The sequence below is a fragment of the Misgurnus anguillicaudatus genome, chromosome 1 (assembly GCF_027580225.2).
Source record: "Misgurnus anguillicaudatus chromosome 1, ASM2758022v2, whole genome shotgun sequence".
Classification (NCBI taxonomy): domain Eukaryota; kingdom Metazoa; phylum Chordata; class Actinopteri; order Cypriniformes; family Cobitidae; genus Misgurnus; species Misgurnus anguillicaudatus.
The window spans coordinates 1,066,076-1,086,757 of record NC_073337.2 but is presented as its reverse complement, the minus strand read 5'-3'; the positions used below and the strand labels follow the sequence as shown (position 1 = coordinate 1,086,757).

Here is a 20,682-nt window from a genome sequence, read left to right as displayed (position 1 = left end):
TATCGTTGTTTGCCCTTCCAGCAGGGCGTCTGTTTGTGCGCGCGCGCTCGTTTTACGCCGTTTAATCGATGAAATGCAAAGGGGCGCGCGCAGCCGCGTGCGGGCTCCATGGCAACCTGCATGGCAACTCCTGTCTCCCGCGCTCTGGCTGTAGTCAGGTGAATGTGTACGGCTCACCTAGACTGTGTTAAAAGATGGGCAAGTGAAAAGATTAAATCTAGAGATTAAGTGACCAGAAAGCGGCACCAAAAAGTGTAGGGAGGCTGAAGTTGCTGTCTCTGCTACTATTGGCCAATGGTGGTCGAGGTAAGGGTGGTCTCTAGGCAACTCAAGGCATGAAGCATTATGTTGATAGATTGGTGTCGTATGTGGGCCACTGCATAAGTGCACGCATGGCCGAGACGGCCGTTTCTTACTTGCCCAAGCTTACTCTGCACCTAGATCCCCTCTTATTTCCAACAATACTGGCAACAGGCTCTTGGTGCATTGTACACGTTTCCATGGATACTCAACCACCAGCCTGTGTGTGAATGTCCAATGGGAAAGCAATGGGTATCTGCGTGTGTGTCAGGGAGCAAGAGCGGGGAATCCTCCTGCCGCAGCAGTGCTGTTTAGTATGAACCGCACGTACAGTCATGTGTGACATACAGTAGTGTGACCAAGGGTGGATTGAGACAGATTGAGTGATTCATGGTCATAAGGGATAGGGTTGCTATTCTCAGTGGTAACAAACACACACACACAGTACACACAGCCATTCTGACAAGCATCACACCGATTGTGCGTTCTATTGATGTATTTGGGATTGTAGTAGTGTTGTTGTGATTGGAAAGGTGCCCTTGTTCAAAATACCTACTGTGTGTGACCAAAATGTATTCGTTGCCAAAATGTGTTCGTTGATTTGTAAATGATGCAAATGGTTCTCAGGAATTTGTCGGAGTTCGGTTGGTGTCCGAACAGGAAAGGGTTTTCTCTCCGGGAGGAAGTTGAGAGGAAAGAGAGGCACATGACCTTGACTCTACCTGCAAACTCACACAAGCACACAGACAGAATTACGTGATGCAGAGCAGATTTAATGTGGAAAAACATAGCTCACGTATGCACGCATGCTAGAGCACATTTCTCAAAATCGCATTTTTGCTTGATCAGCAGAAAACCCACACTCAAATGGGAAGGTTGTTTCAGCTCTGCACGGAAAGCTTGCATTATAAAAAGCTCAGAAACACGGCAGGAAAAAGGTTTGTGCACATTAAGAGATTGAGCCAAAAAGCAGAAAAGGCAAGAATTTAGGTAGATGTTTTTCATTGGGACATTGCCTTAATGCTGTATTTGTAGCTTGCTATTCTCTTGAGATGTGATGTTGGATTGCATTCCTGGCTGCCATCCAGTCCTGAATGTTCTGACCATACACACACAAATGCACACACACACATGTAAGCAGAAGACAAATACACATCATGTCACACACAGACTTGCTCTACCTGGAGTGAAACTATAAATCAGAATTATTGCTTGGGGATCCGCATGGCTACAAGACATTTCATTTTTGGTTCAGGATCTTACCGTTCAGAGCCATTACAGAATGACATAAAATAGGTTGCGTAAGGGACTTAGGCTCCTATATCAGGTTATGAGATGTGTTGGTACAAAAGTATGCCATTCTTGTTCAGAACTTGCACAGATCATAAAATTATTATTATTTAAAACATTTGATTTGTTATCTGTATACTAGAAACACTGGTGCATTTGGTTGCATTTTAATTAGCGATTTTGCTGAAGCGAAGAGAAAACCACAGATGGGATAAGCGTTAGCGGGTGGAGCAACACAGAGAGCTGCATGTACGGGGCGGAGCTTGCTTGTGCACATAAAGAACAAATAGTTCTACTGTAGGGAGGAAAATGCTTAAAGGGATATTTCACCATCAAAAAATGAATGAAAATTCTGTCATCATTTAGTTTCTTTATTCTCCAAAATCATATATTTACATAAATGATGGTAAGCACAGTTGACGTTACCTATTGACTTTCATAGTATTTGTTTTTCTTACTATGGAAGTCAATGGGTACCATCAACTGTGTGCTTAACATTATTTATCTAAATATTTTCTTTTGTACAGAAACTCAAACAGGTTCAGAACAACTTGAGGGTGCATAAATGATGTCATCATTTTCATTTTTGGGTGAACTATCCTAGACTTTTTATGGTTAAAAGATTTTGACAAAAATAAAATGTCATGAACTATAGCTGTTGTTGACTTTGAATTAAAAATAAGCACTGATTTTTGGGGGCTGAGATGAGACAGAGAGGCTAAAGCACACCTACAGTAAATAGGGTTTATCAATTGTCATGTTGCACACGTTCAATGAGCAATAAGTAAACTCTTTGACATGCTACAATTTGTCATGCAAAATAAGCACAGATGGTCTCCCACATGTCCTGGATGTCATCTATCTTAAATTTTTGTTGATGGGTAGGCCTACCTTTTGTTTTTTCCTAATTTGAAAAAATATGATTTATTATGTCCTGTTCCTTTAAGAGTTGGAGATCATCTTTGGAAATGTGACATTTCATTATCTGTGTACCAGGTTTAGACACTTGTGAGACATGCAGTGTGGGAGTACACAGATAACATGGACATGAACTGCTTTGTGTGCACAAATATGCGTTTTCTTTTATGCTGCACCATTGAGTTTTACTGTCTGCCTATTTTAAAATGTACTTTATGTAACGTTTTAACAATTGAAGACATCCCACATGATTTCTTCTTTGGGAGAAATTTGTCCAAAAGTAATTGTACTTATTCATACATACACTCACCTAAAGGATTATTAGGAACACCTGTTCAATTTCTCATTAATGCACTTATCTAATCAACCAATCACATGGCATTTGCTTCAATGCATTTAGGGGTGTGGTCCTGGTCAAGAATCTCCTGAACTTCAAAGTTCAAACTGAATGTCAGAATGGGAAAGAAAGGTCATTTAAGCAATTTTGAGCTTGGCATGGTTGGTGGTGCCAGACGGTCTGAGTATTTCACAATCTGCTCAGTTTACTCGGATTTTCACGCACAACCATTTCTAGGGTTTACAATGAATGGTGTGAAAAGGGAAAAATATCCAGTATGTGGCAGTCCTGTGGGCGAAAATGCCTTGTTGATGCTAGAGGTCAGAGGAGAATGACCAACAGATTCAAGCTGATAGAAGAGCAACTTCTTAACTGAAATAACCACTCGTTACAACCGAGGTATGCAGCAAAGCATTTGTGAAGCCACAACACGCACAACCTTGAGGCGGATGGGCTACAACAGCAAAAGACCCCACCGGGTACCACTCATCTCCACTACAAATAAAAAAAGGAGGCTACAATTTGCACGAGCTCACCCAAATTGGACAGTTCAGAAATGGAAAAATGTTGCCTGGTCTGATTTCTGTTAAGACATTCAGATGATAGAGTCAGAATTTGGCATAAACAGAATAAGAACATGGATCCATCATGCCTTGTTACCACTGTGCAGGCTGGTGATGTAATGGTGTGGAGGATGTTTTCTTGGCACACTTTAGGCCCCTTAGTGCCAATTGGGCATTGTTTAAATGCCACAGCCTACCTGAGCATTGTTTCTGACCATGTCCATCCCTTTATGACCACCACGTATGTACTCATCCTCTGATGTCTACTTCCAGCAGGATAATGCACCATGTCACAAAGCTCGAATCATTTCAAATTGGTTTCTTGAACATGACAATGAGTTCACTGCACTAAAATGGCCCCCACAGTCACCAGATCTCAACCCAATAGAGCATCTTTTGGATGTGGTGGAACGGCAGCTTCGTGCCCTGGATGTGCATCCCACAAATCTCCATCAGCTGCAAGATGCTATCCTATCAATATGGGCCAACATTTCTAAAGAATGCTTTCAGCACCTTGTTGAATCAATGCCACGTAGAATTAAGGCATTTCTGATGGCGAAAGGGGGTCAAACACAGTATTAGTATGGTGTTCCTAATCATCCTTTAGGTGAGTGTATACAGACATATTCGAACAGACAGTTCTTTTAAATGGGAATTAGATGCTGGGAAACCTATACAATACTTTGAAACTCTTGGTTTATGGTGTCTGTTTGGGTTAAACCCCAGAATGATGATTGGAAACAACATATGGCCCGAGTTCTTAGTTTAGAGAATAGACAATAAACAAATAAGTACTGAATTCTTGTACAGATTTTGCTGCCAGCCACTGCATGTATTCATAATGGAAGTCTTGTAAGTGTCATTAATCAAGTAAAGATATCGATCCTATTATCTTTTTAAGGGTGTGTGGACCTCAGACAGAGATGACCACATATGCTGCGGTACTTACAGTAAGATTCATGGGTCTTACACTAAAGCATGTCTTTGACTTTTCTCTCTCTGGTTTAAAGCCAACAGGAAATAAAAATCGATTCAAAAATACATTTTATTTGGACTCGTTTTCCTCATTTTTTAGCTTCGCACATAGCCACCTGTTGTATAGAGATTGAATACTGTTATATATTATACCAATAAAATATTCTCCTCATATTTTCTCACTGAATCTCCTGTTTTAACCAAAACGCATTACATTTTTAAAACTGATTTATTATTATTGTTTTCAATTATCTGTACTAATAAAATTTGTATCTAAAGAAAGAAATGTAGTTATTTAGTCTTAGTGTCTGTTTAGTCGCTACACATTAGACTTCATTTCTGCTGTCCTTGGAGAGCACGATCATATTTTGTCTTTTACAGTAACATTGACGTCTCCTTGATACTCCTTTTATATGAAAGACATGCGTTTTATCTCCTTTACCAGCTTCAGACTGTCTTTTTTATTTTTCCTGATTTTAGGGGATATTTTTTAACAATTGAAAAATACAATATGTCAAAAAAACATTCTTTTAGGTATCTGAATGTATTTGTGGTGAGAGAGTATGTGTGTTGAAAGAAAACAATGCAATTAAATTTTCCTTCGATGAATAATATGGAAATTAAATGGGAAGTAGCAGAATATTGTGTAGGACAATGACGTATGTGGTTGTAGGGCATTATGATGCTAGTTTCCCTTCTTCTGTAAAAATAGACAGGGTATTTCTGTTTTTCTGTGTTTTTGGGGAAGGTCGCATGTGTATTTTGGTGCACTTGTGGTTTGGATTTCCTTTTTCTTGGATCATGTGAACGTGTGTGCGGCTGCAAGAGCTAACGCGTGTGCACGGTGCTGCTATACGGCATGCCGGCACACTGCTAACACACTCAGGTTGCTGAGCAGAAGCCTTGTTGCCATGGAAACAGTCTGGGTCGGGCGCATGCCGCAGGGTATCAGACGTGCTCACCGCGGTCACAAGTTCAAAGGTCATGTGGGAGATGGACAGCAACTTCAGAAGACTACAAAAAGTGGGACAGTTGATTTTGGAATTGGAGGACAAGAACAGAATTTTTTTCAGTTGTGAGCATCTTACAACTTTTTCTGGAGAATTAGAATCAGAGTTCAATGTAAAAGTGGCTATACATTTTCACAGACCTAAGCCTTGACATTTAAATAAATGCTTGCTCAGCGTTATTTAATGTTTATCTTTTAGGTCATTTATGGAAGTCTGTTTCCCGTCTCTTGTTTTAATTAACATTGCTTGAGTTACACATACATTTTTTTTCATTTTGAAGGCAGTTTCAGTCCAGTTCTCCAGTCATTTTAAGCAGGCTCTTGTTGTGCATTATATGCATGCATGTTGTCGAGTTGACAGGCATGTATGTTATAGCGTGAGCTAGTTGAGTCTGTGGGCAGCCCACTGTATGATACGGTTTGTTGCGTTCAGATGTCATCTTCCTAGAGATGTTTTTCAGAAGCGCTCCTTCAGCCACAACTCTTCTGGTGATAGACATAAATATATTAGCCAGACCAATTAATTGTCCGGTATTGGCCATTTTGAGATTTCAGTTAAGCGATTGGTCAGTTAACCAAAGCGGCTGTACCAAAAGCTACCAACAGCCTTTGTCAATATATTGTGCATTTTCTGTTTTTCATATAGACAGTGTTTAATGTGCAGGAATCAAATTGCACAGTTGCAAAGGTGGTATTGCTTTTATAAACATTTCTTTTAAAGGTCATGGGTTCAAATCCAGGGAACACACATGCTGAAAAGAAAATTTATCTTGCACTTTAAGTTGCTTTGTATGGCCAAATGCATAAATGTGACCCAGTCATAAGTAGCATGGATATATTTGTAGCAATAGACAACAATACAATATATGGGACAAAATAATACATTTTTATGCCAAAAATCATTAGAATGTAAGGAAAGATCATGTTCCATGAAGATATTTTGTACATTTACCTACCGTAAATGTGTAAAAATGTATTTATAATTTTCAATGTGTGTTGCTAAGGACATTATTTGGACAACTTTGATTTTTTTGCACTATAGTTGTACCACTATAAAATCTCGGCCAAATGTTGTCCTATCCTAACAAACTACATTTAAATATTTATGCATTTGACAGAAGCTTTAAGCATTACAAGCTATACATAAATTTTTATCAGTATGTTTCTCCTGGGTTCAACCCTTTTGTGCTGCAAACCAAACGCAATGCTTTACCACTGAGCTATACAGGAACACCAACCTAACATCAATGGAAAGCTTATTTAATAAATCTCAATTTCAAAAAATTGCCAGTCCAGGGTCACAATTGGAAATGTAATATACATCTATGTTGTTTTTGCTCACTTAATGATACAAAATATCAACACTTCTGGTACTGTATGCTGCTTGTCCAGACAGATACAAAATATCACAACCACATTCAGTGGTAGTCGAAAACACTTTTGATTGGATTGCTTTTGTAGTGTAAACGCACATGTGGTTGAATGTGTTCGAACAGTCACACGGACCACCTTCTCTCCGCCCATTTATCTAATCTGAGGTACTGAACACAATGTTTTACGTCTTTTCTGACTTCTGGCGCAAGCACACGGTGAACAGCACTATTTTTAGCCTTTCATTGATAAAACTAAAGCGGCTGATCTCCGCAGTTTCATTTTGCAAGCGTGTGAAAGTTCCTATCCTATTTCATCAACTGCGCTGAAAATTCAGAGAAAGCTCTAACATATACATGTACAAAACACTGTGCAGCATGTTTACTTACAACACAAGCGGCAGACTCCGACAAAATATTAGTTCACGTCCATATAAACTCATCATTACTCCCGCTCGCATTTAAATGACAGCAGAGAGACTCGCCCACCATCTCGACAGACCGCCCCCTCACAGTATTCAGGACAGAAGCGGTCGAAAGCGGACAAAAGAGACGGATTTAAATACCAGGTGTAAACGTAATGTGTCTCTCTAGTCCACTTGTGATCCGATCGATGAAAACACATCTTAATATGAAGTGTATACAACGTCACATTTACATTCATGCATTTGCAAGACGCTTTAATTCAAAGCGACTACAGTGCATTCAATCTATACATTTTTTACCAGTGTGTGTTACCTCGGCTCAAACCCATGATCCTAGAAATGAAAATGCAGTGCTCTACCAAGTGGACTACAGTTTTATAATCTGTGATTTTGTAACTTTTATTCATTTGATCTTCTATTGCTTAGTTCAGGGGTTTTCATACCGGAGTCTGGGGACCCTCAGGGGGCCTTCAGGAGGTTTATTGGGTCCCCAGATATTTTAGAGGGAAATTACAAAATGTAGGAGTTTGTCTCGTGTCTTGCCACATATATTCCAGTATTGTTTTATTTGCTTTGTATCTTTCTAGTGTGTTTTCCTTATAACAGTGTCCTTTATCACATTCACTGGGCTTTGTAAGGCAGGATCCTTGTAAAGCTGCTGTGAAACAAGGTTTATTGTGAAGTAAAGCTGCATTTACAAATGCATTTGAATTGAAAATGTTTCTCTTCAGTTTTTCCAACAAAGCGTAGGCAAAATACTTGTTATACACAATATGAAAATTAATGATATATTAATTTAGGTAGGGGGTCTTTAACAAAAGGTTCATCATATTTGGGGGGTCCCTGGGATCTTGAAGTTTCAAAACCCCTGGCTTAGTTGGATTTCGAGTGTATCTTATTGTATCAAAAGAGTCACCTTGCTCATTGTGCCAGCGATCAGCAATGCAAAACACGCACACAAACACAGTTCCAGGTCCCCAGTTCTCCCAGATCCACACAGCCTCCTACACACACTCACACCTACACCGAGCTCATGCCAACCCTGCTGTCTCATCTGTTATTTCGAGCTGGTGTAAGAGAGACAGTGTGACATTAAACAGTTGGGCTGTGGAGGGAGAGGGGGAAACGTGTGAGGGAGAAAGAAAAAGAAGAGAATTGCTGAAGGGGAACAAGGGAGGGAAAGCAGTTTTAAAGGGACAGTTCATACAAAAATGAAAATTCTGTCTGTGTTATACCCTTATTTTTAAGTTCGTGTGACTGAATTATGGAATTTTGCGGAATATAAAAAGCTATATATTGATTTTTGAATGGTATTCCCATCCACAAAAGCACAAACATGTACTGCCCCTTCCATAGGCTTATAATACAACACTTGGATGGCTGCTTTTGCATTCTTTATGGAAGCTTAAAAGCTTCTATCCTGGTTTGTTATCATTTCACTGAGTTTCAGTGATGTATCCTTTGATTGAATGGAGGTGTGTCAGTCATAATTTTGCAATCCATAAGGGAGTAATAAATAATCACACAATGTTTACATGTGAACTATTTCTTTAACAAATAGGAGTTAGTAGAGATGAGAGCTAATATAGAGAATCTATACTACTGTACCTTCTCCCATTAAACAGACACACACAGTATTCCCAATGGGATACTCCTCTACCTGTTGTCTTGGCAACAGCAGTGAGTGTGATAACCAGTGTGTTGTTAAGGAAGAATTCGCATGGGCTTGTTAGGAGAAAACCTTTGCTTCAGAGAGCACAACTTCACCCATCACTGTCCACATTGTGTTCAGGTCTCTCAAAAACGCACCATGCGGTCATTCAGTTGCATTAATGCCATTTACTTGAGTTATCAACTATGCAGATCTGTAATAGCAGTAGGTATTTAGCTAATATACGTTTGTGTATATATATGTGTGTGTGTGTGTGTTTGAGCAGAGATACGATCTCAGTTAGTGGAGCAGCAGAAATGTTTGGAGCAGCAGACGGACATGCGAGTTCAGCTGCTGCAGGACCTGCAGGATTTCTTCAGGAAGAAGGCCGAGATCGAAAGCGAATATTCACGCAACCTGGAGAAGCTCGCCGAACGATTCATGGCCAAGACGCGCAGCACCAAGGATCACCAGCAGTACAAGTAAGTGCAAGTTCTGTGCATGGTGGCCAAACCTTTGATAAAACACTTTTTATCAACTTAGGGATTTACTAAACAGATTTACTAAACAGGGCAAATTAGTGTGAGAGCACAATTTAATAAAGCGCAGATGGGAGTGGAAATTTCTGCAGGTGATTTACTGACAAGGCGCAGGTTAAAGAACACAGTTGCAAAAATCTTGTTTCCTTAACGACCAATGCAATCTACCAAGAGCATCGCAAATTAGTGTAGGGTTTATGACAGGCTATTTTTAGGCGTGAAATAGTGGCACAAATACAACAATAACGAGTACAAAAATGTTGTTGTGTGATTTATTTAAATACTTTACACCATTAATATTTTGGTCTAAAGAGAAATTCATACAAATGCATATCCAATACCACGCCTTTTCAGCCCAGATTTTTAAATAAAAAACATTTTTTTTGAATGGCAAAAGAAGCATTTGTGCTGGCACAAGCTGTAAGTAAATGCGCAAGGGTGCAAGAGGATGCAAACCTGGTGTATAGGGAAACCTAGAAAAAATACCACACACATTTTAAAATTGTGAATCCCAGACCAAAAAATAACAACTAAAATTAAAAAAAAATTGAAGCTACAGAAGTTATTGTACTTTCTATTATATATTTTTTAAGTTTCACTAGTTCTCTAAAATTTGTAATCGGCCAAGAATTATTAGAGAGTACAATCTCTAATAGGTGGTTTCATCGGACACACACGCGTTACCGCGGTTACCCAGCTGGCCCGAAGTAAAGTGTTTATCGGTCTGGCTAGGGGCTAAACTGACCTCTGTAACAAATACCTTGAAAATAAAATGTTTTGGGTTCCTAAAGACGAGGGGAGATGGCAGTCTTAAGCGATGTTTCCATCACCATGATTGAATGCGCATTTTCAAGTATCGCATCAAAAACGAGTGATGGAAACGCCAAATTTCAAATAAAATTCCCTTAATTCACAAAAAAGTTTACACTCGCTTGAGGTGGTTTTTGATTTATTTGAAAAAGAATAAAGGCGAAAAATGGAAGATGGAAACGTATTTGCCAAATAAATTCTGACGTAGTGAACGTTAAACCCACATGACTGATCGTCTAGCTGTTTCCGCTGAAGTTGTCTTTACCATATATGGGGCTGGACTTCATCTTAATGCCCTTGCTGTTAGTGCCTGCATAAAAAATGCTGCATTCCTTCTTTTGTGCACAGCATTTAGTTTGGCAACTACAAGATGCAGTGCTAATAAATTAAAAACTTGTCCTATCGTGACTACATGCAGTCCTGTCTCCATTGTTGTTCTGTCTTTTCAAGCGTGCCTTGTTTTGTTTGCTGTTGGTTACTAGGTTATCAGCATCATTCACTTGAACAACTTGATGGAAACGCACCTAATTCACATTTATTTGTTTTTCTATTTTTGTGAATTAAAAACTTCATGTCTTCACTTCACGTTTGGATGGAGACCCAGCTATAGATTCTCACTGTGAAGAAATGTTTGGCAGCCAGGCAAGAATTCAAGGACTTGTAGCTATCATGTAGCACATTCATTGTACACAGCAACTTTAGCTCAGTGTAGTAGTTGATACGCATTAAATATGATTAAAGGTAATTTACGCTCTCCTGATTTTGCCAAGTGGTTGATGTCCTCAGGGCAACATATTGTGTTGACCCAAGGACAACATTTTTCTAAATAAAACCTAAACCTACCCCAAATCCAAACCATAACCAAACCCTAAAATCAGAGGGACATGTTAGTGAAAATTAATGGTCTAGAAACAGCTAATCCTTGTTGTAAGCTTAAACTTAAAACAAACTGTAAACTTATTTCTGAAATCTGATTGGTTGATTGAAATGTTGTCCCAGGGTCAACACAATGTTGCCCTGAGGACATCAACCACCTGGCAAAATCAGGAGAGCCGTAATTTACTTGTAATTTATTTGTGTATTATCAGAATAATACTACACTACTGTTAAAGGACTCTGACAAGTTTCCATCACCATGATTTTATGCGCATTTTGAAGTCGCATCAAAACGAGTTATGGAAACGCCAAATTTCGATTAAAAATCCCTTAATTTGCAAAAAAGTTGTTACGCTCGCTTGAGGTGGTTTTTGATTCATGCGAAAAATACCACCGTCTTTCGCTCGAACAACTTCATGAAAACGCACCTAATTCGCATTTCTTTGTTTTTCTTTTAATAAAGCTCCCGTTCTGTCTGTGATTTTGAAGCTTTGATTGTGTTTATAGTGGGCAATATAACATGTTTTCATGTTTCTCGTGTAAAAAAACGTGGTATTTTTCACACAATTTACTTATCTGTATAGCGCTGTTTTCACTGTCCTCAAAACAGGCTGATGTCTTCCTTGTTATGTGAAGTCCCTCCTTCAGAAATGCGTATCGAGTTCTGATTGTGTAGTTTGTTGAGTGTGCTGTGATTCGAGAGCAGCTTAGTTTAGCAGAGCTGTTTGAGCCAAAGCTGGTGACTGACGTATTCCTGTGGGCGGAGTTTAGTCAACCAACTGTTTTACTGACGTCATTAAAGCAGGAAATAGAGGGCTGTAGTCTAAACCGGCCGTTCATTGTAGGCTTTTAAAGAGGAATTCTATTGAAGAAAATATATCGCCTGGCAGTGAACTTTGAGCTTTATCATTTTACAGGTATTATTTATGCTATTATAGCAACATTACACACTAACTAGGGTTTAAAAAATGGTATCAGGAAGAACGTGACCTCTAAGAATTTTGAAAAGATTACGTTTGGATGGAAAACCAGCTATTGATTCTATGTGGAAATCTACCAGAAGTTGCGTTTGGTCCACAAAAGCCATTTGTTTATGTTGTTGTTGCTGCTTAAACCATCTGTTAAAAAGCATTATTTGAATCTTGGACAACTGGAAAGTTGAATGGTTGAAAGGTGCTTTAAATGTATACTTTTTATAATAAAACAAATATGCAACTTGCCAAGGATGCACAATGCATTTCTGTTGTCTGAAAGCGATCAGGTTTGGTTTTTCCACCTGCTGAAAAATCACGAGAGGTCACATTTAATCTATCTTTTCGTCCACATGGCATGAAACATTTCAAATGCACATGAATGATTGAAAAGTAATTTCCTTGGGACGGATGAGTGCAGATACAAATACTTTTCACTCAGGTGCATGTTTCCTTTCCTCACGTTCACCTCAGAATAAATTGTCCTTCACACATTTTTGTTCGATTTCATTTTGCAGTGGATTTGAGGTCAAAGGCATCGTCTGGAATATTTAACACGATGCTCTGTCCCTTTACTTTATGTCTTAAAAATCAGAGATGGCAGAGGAGAGGCGATGGCTGTGTGCATCTGTATTTGTTTTTTATTGCGATTTGTGTGTGTGTTCAGGTATGGCTCTCCAGATTTTGCCAAGTGGTTGATGTCCTCAGGGCAACATTATGTTGACCCTGAGACAACATTTCAATCAACCAATCATATTTCAGAAATAAGTTTACAGTTTGTTTTAAGTTTAAGCTTACAACAAGGATTAGCTGTTTCTAGACCATTAGTTTTCACTTATCATGTCCCTCTGATTTTAGGGTTTGGTTATAGTTAGGGTTTGGATTTGGGGTAGGTTTAGGTTTTATTTAGAAAAATGTTGTCCTTGGGTCAACACAATATGTTGCCCTGAGGACATCAACCACTTGGCAAAATCAGTTTGAGCGTTCAGGTATGTACAGGCATCTGTGTATTTGCCATCTCATTAATGCAGATAACATTCTGCTGAGAAAATGAAGAGGTGAGGGATGAACGGGAGAGAGAAAGAGAGAGAGAGTAAGAGAGTTTCACAGTTTCTCTTCTGTTGCATTTTTTGCCCATGCTGGGCACCGTCAGTGTTTTGGTCCTCATGGGGCTGTCCCATCGGATGCCTGCTGAGCTTTGTGATTAGTCACTGGCTCCTGAAAAATTTGTCTCTTTGGTCTAAAATGGCTTCCTATTGTCTTCGGTACAATCATTACTTATATTGAAGATTAAGCCTTAGAAACAAAATGGCGTCTTTTACCTCACCTCTCCAGGTGGTTAAATGTGCAAAACACCTTTACGCTCTAAAATATATTAATCCTGTGCACCAATAATCCAAAACGTCTGTGTACACATTGCAAAATATTTGTCAAATATGGGAAATAAACAAAGCAGCAATACTATATGAACTTAATTGGATATGTTTAATATAGTGCAAATTTTGACATCAGTGTTAAAACCTTTGTACAAAATATCAGACTTTCATGCATCCACAGAAGCACTCAAGATCTTTAAAAATAAAATTTTCTAACTGGGATAACATGGATTAATTATGTTATGCACAAACTTGTGGAGTCCATGCCAGACAGGACAAATTACATTTACATTTTGCATTTAGTAAATGCTTTAATCCAAAGCAATAATGGAAAAATTTGGTTTCTCTACACAGATTACAGATTTATATATATTTTATGCTACCATTATCCTATGTTATGCTACTACAATGTCATTTATCCTTTCACGATAATGAAAATCTAATCTAATAAAATATAGGCCTAAATTTGAACTTGAAGTAAATGATAATTAAGAAAGGTTGCCTTAGCAAAAAGTGAAATAAGTTTACGTTCAGACACTAAAATTATCAAATTAAACAAAATAAAAAGTAAACTAAAGTGGAAAGCTAATAAAATGACAAAATTTCAGGTTACTTAAAATTAAAGGTGCCAAAGAATGCGTTAATACAATGTTAAATTGTTTTTTGTTTTACATGTCCATTTACAACCCTAGGATTTGCCTTTAGAATTAAATGGTCTATTATTACCTTATTTGAAAGGGTCATGAATAATAATGTTGAGCTTTGCTCTGATTGGATGTTTCTCAGAGCAGCTCCTTCAGTAGCTCTGTGTGTGTGTGTGTAAACAGATCTTATGTGTGAGTCTGTATCAGACGAAGATACAGATTTGAGGAATAATCAATTGTTTGGAGATTGTTAATATACGTTTCTGAGTGGTTTGTGTTTTTTTCAGTATGGACCTGCAAAATGTAACTATAACGTCAATAGTAGAACTTCAGCCTAAATGTTAGCATATAGCATTCACTAGCATATAGTGCTAACTCAGCAGTCACAACCTTGTTTTTAGTATTGTAACAACATTGTACATGGTGTTATGTTAAGATCAGTCTGTTTTCCAGCTTTCTTTTGCATGCACGATGTTTACATAAGAAGGACGAAACAGTTGTGTTTGAGGCTCACGATATTACCATGTCAATACCATGGACAGAACTCTTATTATTCATCTATAACTAGCTAAATACAGTTTTCCATTCTACACTAAAATTACTTTTTAATTAAGGCATCTTTAAAGAGCGTTCATCTTTGCTTTTACGCACGTCAGGTGACCTGTAAATGGCAAAAAGCCTGTTTCCATTGCAGTGAAATATTTATTTTCCAGTTGCCTAAAAAACAACTCATGTTAGTGTAAAAATTTGGTGTATTCGCTATTTCAATTTGCAAAATTTTAAGGGTAATGGAAACACAACTGTGTACAAGATCCTCGCTGTATTGAAACTGTCCCATATGTAAATATAAAACATTAAATGTATTGTGAATAAATGAACTAATGTAGATGAACTTTTATGTGGAGTGTGTTTTAGAAATCACAAACTTGTGTTGCTGTATAAAGTAATGAGTCATTTATTATGATGATTTCTAGATGAGCCTCTGGAGTGTTTTTAGTTCTTGTTGGATCTACTGTATAGATCTTAAGGTTAGGATACATTTTTTGCATAGCATTATTTAGAAGAAAATTATTTCATTGTACCAAAAGCAAGTTATTTGACTTCAGTCCATAAAGTAGAACCTGCCACCAAAGTCTTGCAGTACATTTGGACCTCTGAGCAACACAACAGCATGGACAGCCAATCCTGGGGCTACACAGCAAGTTCAATGACAAAATGTGGCTATTCATTTGAAATGGATCCAGTAGTTTGCTCAAAAATAAATGATTTGTCCGCATGCTATTTCAATCTCTTTTTTATTGAGGAAATGTTGGGCAGAATGTGAGGTACTACAACCTCAGTCCCCGTATGGGAAATAAATCTCAGGTTTTCCAGAGAAAGTTAATCCATACAGGTTAGAAACAACATGTTTTATGAGCAAATTTACTTTTTTGTCACCAAACACAAATTAAAACACGTTTTACTTCTTAATACTCTTTGTTATGAAATGTTTACCTGTAAACGTTTCAATATTTATATTTTTTTATTTAAATGTTCATATTGTATTTTTAAAGATATTTAGGATATGTTTTGTATTATGGTACAAGAAAGATCAGAACCTGCTGTCTCCAGTGAACTGCTGGTACCTGCTGCTGAATCAGGTGAGGAGAGAGAGTAAAGATCACGCCACTCTCAGCGATCTTTACCTCAACAACGTCATCACACGCTTCACGCATGTCAGCGAGGATAACATGCGTCTGCTTAAGAAGGTGAGCTCGGATAGGAGGCTGCTTTATGTGAAAATTTTAATGTTAACATATATAACATGAAAAAAGTGTGTTATCATTTATATTAGTACTTTTATATTAACAATTTCATGTTGCTACAAAAGTGTACATTTCTGTGCGCAATTTGTGTGTATTCATCATTTATTATTCACAATCAAAGGCTGTGTTTGGTTTTGCACAGTCCAACACAGTGATGGTTTATTTATAGAAAGTGAATTTTCCTGTTTCGCACAGCAACACTTTAAGTTAATCTTGTGGAAGGCACTGAAGTTAATGTGAAACACATTAGAGGTCTGCTAAAGCTCAACTTATTAGAGAGACTTAATTTGTCCTTTGGTCATTTTATCAAAGTGAAATGTTGTTACCGTCTTTCGTTGTGCTGTACCACTTCAATACTGCCTTTGAAATCCAGGCTAAAGTCTCATAATCTTATGCAGGGGCACCCAAACTTGGTCATGGAGGGCTCGCGTCCTGCAGAGTTTAGCTCCAATCCTAATCAATCACACCTGAAGCAGCTAATTAAGGTCTTACTAAGCTAAGCATACACAAAATTTCCAGACAGGTGTGCTGAGACAAGTTGGAGCTAAAACTCTGCTGGACACCGGCTCTCTAGGACCGATTTTGGGCACCCCTGATCTATGTATGAGATTAGGAGCATCAAAGTTTGATTGTACTCATTCATTTAACTTAAAATCTATGACATGACATTACTCAGTAAATATTAAAGGTTATGTTTTCACAGAATGTAGGATATATATATATATATATATATATATATATTATACACTCACCTAAAGGATTATTAGGAACACCATACTAATACTGTGTTTGCCCCCTTTCATCTGGAGAACTGCCTTAATTCTATGTGGCATTGATTCAACAAAGTGCTGAAAGCATTCTTTTGAAATGTTGGCCCATATTGATAGGATACCATCTTGCAGTTGATGGAGATTTGTGGGATGCACATCCAGGGCACGAAGCTCCCATTCCACCACATCCCAAAGATGCTATATTGGGTTGAGATCTGGTGACTGTGGGGGGCCATTTTAGTACAGTGAACTCATTGTCATGTTCAAGAAACCAATTTGAAATGATTCGAGCTTTGTGACATGATGCATTATCCTGCTGGACGTAGCCATCAGAGGATGAGTACATGGTGGTCATAAAGAGATGGACATGGTCAGAAACAATGCTCAGGTAGGCCGTGGCATTTAAACAATGGCAAATTGGCACTAAGGGGCCTAAAGTGTGCCGAGAAAACAACCCCCACACCATTACACAACCACCAACAGCCTGCACAGTGGTAACAAGGCATGATGGATTAGTGTTTTCATTCTGTTTATGCCAAATTCTGACTCTACCATCTAAATGTCTCAACAGAAATCGAGACTCACCAGATCAGGCAACATTTTTCCAGTCTTCAAATGTCCAATTTTGGTGAGCTTGTGCAAATTATAGCCTCTTTTTCCTATTTGTAGTGGAGATGAGTGGTACCCGGTGGGGTCTTCTGATGTTGTAGCTCATCCGCCTCAAGGTTGTGCGTGTTGTGGCTTCACAAATGCTTTGCTGCATACCTCGGTTGTAATGAGTGGTTATTTCAGTTAAAGTTGCTCTTCTATCAGCTTGAATCAGTCGGCTCATTCTCCTCTGACCTCTAGCATCAACAAGGCATTTTTGCTCACAGGACTGCCACATACTGGATGTTTTTCCCTTTTCACACCATTCTTTGTAAACCCTAGAAATGGTTGTGTGTGAAAATCCCAGTAACTGAGCAGATTGTGAAATACTCAGACCGGCCCGGCACCAACAACCATGCCGCGCTCAAAATTGCTTAAATCACCTTTCTTTCCCATTCTGACATTCAGTTTGGAGTTCAGGAAATTGTCTTGACCAGGACCACACCCCTTAATGCATTGAAGCAACTGCCATGTGATTGGTTGATTAGATAATTGCATTAATGAGAAATTCAACCGGTGTTCCTAATAATCCTTTAGGTGACTGTATATTATGTAGGATGATTTCATGTTTTCATGTTTAAAACAGTAAATCACAAAAAATTCTTGAGCTGGGTTTTCACAAGCAATGTAACATTTGACTTTCTCAAAACATTTGACTTTCTTCTAACAAGAGCTTAACAAGAGCAGACTGGTAAAATAAATATTTTAGTTGACCTAATCGTTTTTTTTTTCTGTCTCTGCTTGAAATATTTTAAATACTCAAACTTGAGCAAAGCCCTTATTTAAATATTTCATTTTCAAAAACATGCATATTAATATTTCTTAAACTTAGAGTTCATATGTCGTTGCTTATCAGAATTGACCCAAGTGCTGTAAAGCCTAATGCAAGTATGAGATCTGTTTTGGTCCAGGTTTGTTCAGATTTGAAAAAGTGGGTATAGCACTTTTTTCACAGCGTGTGCTTATCCCAGACCTGCTCTCCTCCGTTCTAACACTTCTGATATCTTGTGTGTTTTTTGGCTTCACAGAGTAAAGAGATTATTTTCCAACTGCAGGAAGACCTGATGAAGATTCTTAATGAACTTTACACGGTGAGCTCGCTCTCATCATCCGCTTAATCTCTTTTTGGATTACATTTTTATCCCGTCAGTTTCAGTTGTGGTTTTCTCTTTCTGGTTTTATCATTCCATCAATACGGATTTCACCAGGTCCATTATCAACACTCTCCAGATCTTACTCCCCTCGCTCACTCTGTAACTCGACTGTATCACTTTCATCAGTCTTTCATTTACCTGTTCTAGCATTTCAGTATTTCTTTTGTCTTTTTTTCGCTTGCCCAGCAGGCAAGACCAGCTTGTAATTTTCGTTTGTTGGTCCCAGTTGTAAAAAAAAATGCTGATTTTGCTTTTTTAAAAGGTGTAGAGCAAAATCAATTACCCCATACTGGAAAACCACAAATCCAACAGATAACATGTGCTGGAGATCAGCAGTGGTGGTCTTGTCGAAAAGGATGTTATCTGTGTATATCTGTCTGTAACTGAAGTGCTTTTGTGTGCTAATCATCTGACCTGAATGTGAGGAAATGTCAAAATATCTTCATGAAACATGATCTTTACTTATTATCCTAATGATTTTTGGCATAAAAGAAAAAAAACGTAATTTTGACCCATACAATGTACTGTTGGCTATTGCTACAAATATACCCGTGCCAGTTCAAAGGTTTTGTGGTCCAGGGTCACATACAATGAGCTTTGGGGATTGTGGGTAATGTAGTTTTGTGGCTGCTCTGCCCCCTACAGGTGATGAAGACATATCACATGTATCACAGTGAGACTCTCAGTGCAGAGAATAAGCTAAAGGAAGCAGAGAAGCAGGGTGAACGACAGGGTCGAGGGGGTGAGGCTGTCTTTAGCCTGCGCACAGAAGATCGACACCAACGACGAAACGCTGCCCGTAAGATCCAGAAGATGAAAGAGAAGGTGAGTTCAACATCTTACGTTTATGCATTTGCCAGATGGTTTTATCAAAGCGCCCCTTTGCATTCAATGTAGGGGGGTTTCAGGTAGATTTTCGACAGTCATCTTAAGTTCAAAAGTGTCTCATTTCAGAGTGGCCTTTTATTGTGGCCAGCCTAAGGCACGCCTGTGCAATAGTCATGCTGTCTATTCAGTCAAACCTGTGAGGTGGAAAGGTTGAAGTGCTCACAAACACAGATTTAGACAAAGTTGTGAACAATATTTGAGAGAAATAGGCCTTTTGCGTACATAGGAAAAGTCTTAGAACTTTGAGTTCAGTTCATGAAAAACGTGGGCAAAAACAAAAGTGTTGAATTTATAATTTTGCTCAAGTGTAAGGTGCATTTACTTTTAGTTATGCTTAAACTGTTCCATATTATAAATTTTAAATAATTTTGTAGGAACTGTTGTGTAGTTAAGTTAATGCGTGTTCCTATGTAGCTCATTGGTAGAGCATTGCGTTTGCATCACAAAAGGTCATGGGTTCGAACCCAGAGAACACATACTGATAAAATGTATACCTTGTAAGTAGCTTTGAATAAAAGTGTTTGCCAAATGCATAAAAATGTAATGTGTTATTATTGAATGTGAGTTAAATAAAAATCCTTAAACATTTTAACCTTATTGTCTGTGCTTTCCACATGTCTAATTTTGAACCCGTTCCAGTAAATCACAGATACAGCATGTGTGATTAAAACAAGGTGTATTTATAGTATCTCAGTGTATCAGTGGGGATCTGGGAAAGAAGCTTCATTTTAGAGCTGTAAATGCCAACCATTGATAGGCTTTTTATTCTGGTGCAAACACCAGCAAAACCAGCAGCACTGAGTCACTGAATGTGACTGAAGCTGTGTGTCTATATATAGTCTCTCTTCAGGACATTTTCAGTAAAATACCCCCATGACAGACAGCGTGTTCACTTTGGTTTTGTAGTACATCCATTTCTCTTTTATAACATATGGAGGAGATAAGGTTAGTGTGAGCAATTGTTACTATATATGACAGCGAGGGCAGCCGAAATATCCCAATAGACTAAGTCCACAGTGTTATGCGACCCTCTTTCTCTTTTTTTCTGTATTGCAAGTTGTTTGCAGAAACATTGGACATTATTTTTTCTTAATGCACAAATATCACATCAGTTAGGCTTAATTTAAAAATTTTATTCATTTTGTTAATTCCTCAACAAATCACAAAATTAATGTACTGATCATACAGATCATACTTTCCACTCCTGCACTGTCAGAAATAAATGGCCGTTACTGTGGCAGTACCCTTTTAAAAGTCCTAATATATAACATTTAGGTACATACATACAGTGAGGAAAATAAGTATTTGAACACCCTGCTGTTTTGCAAGTTCTCCCACTTAGAAATCATGGAGGGGTCTTAAA

General features: G+C 38.2%; 1 protein-coding gene across 4 annotated transcripts in view; it reads left to right on the top strand.

Moving 5' to 3' along the window:
• Positions 1–20,682, top strand: part of srgap1b (SLIT-ROBO Rho GTPase activating protein 1b) — a 43,698-nt gene that overhangs the window by 1,218 nt on the left and 21,798 nt on the right. For all 4 annotated transcript variants that reach the window (XM_073872774.1, XM_073872772.1, XM_073872780.1 and 1 more), the window contains exons 2-5: positions 9,125–9,321; positions 15,641–15,802; positions 18,306–18,368; positions 19,077–19,256. In XM_073872774.1, the coding sequence (XP_073728875.1) occupies positions 9,125–9,321; positions 15,641–15,802; positions 18,306–18,368; positions 19,077–19,256 (602 nt within the window). The remainder of the gene's footprint in view (positions 1–9,124; positions 9,322–15,640; positions 15,803–18,305; positions 18,369–19,076; positions 19,257–20,682) is intronic.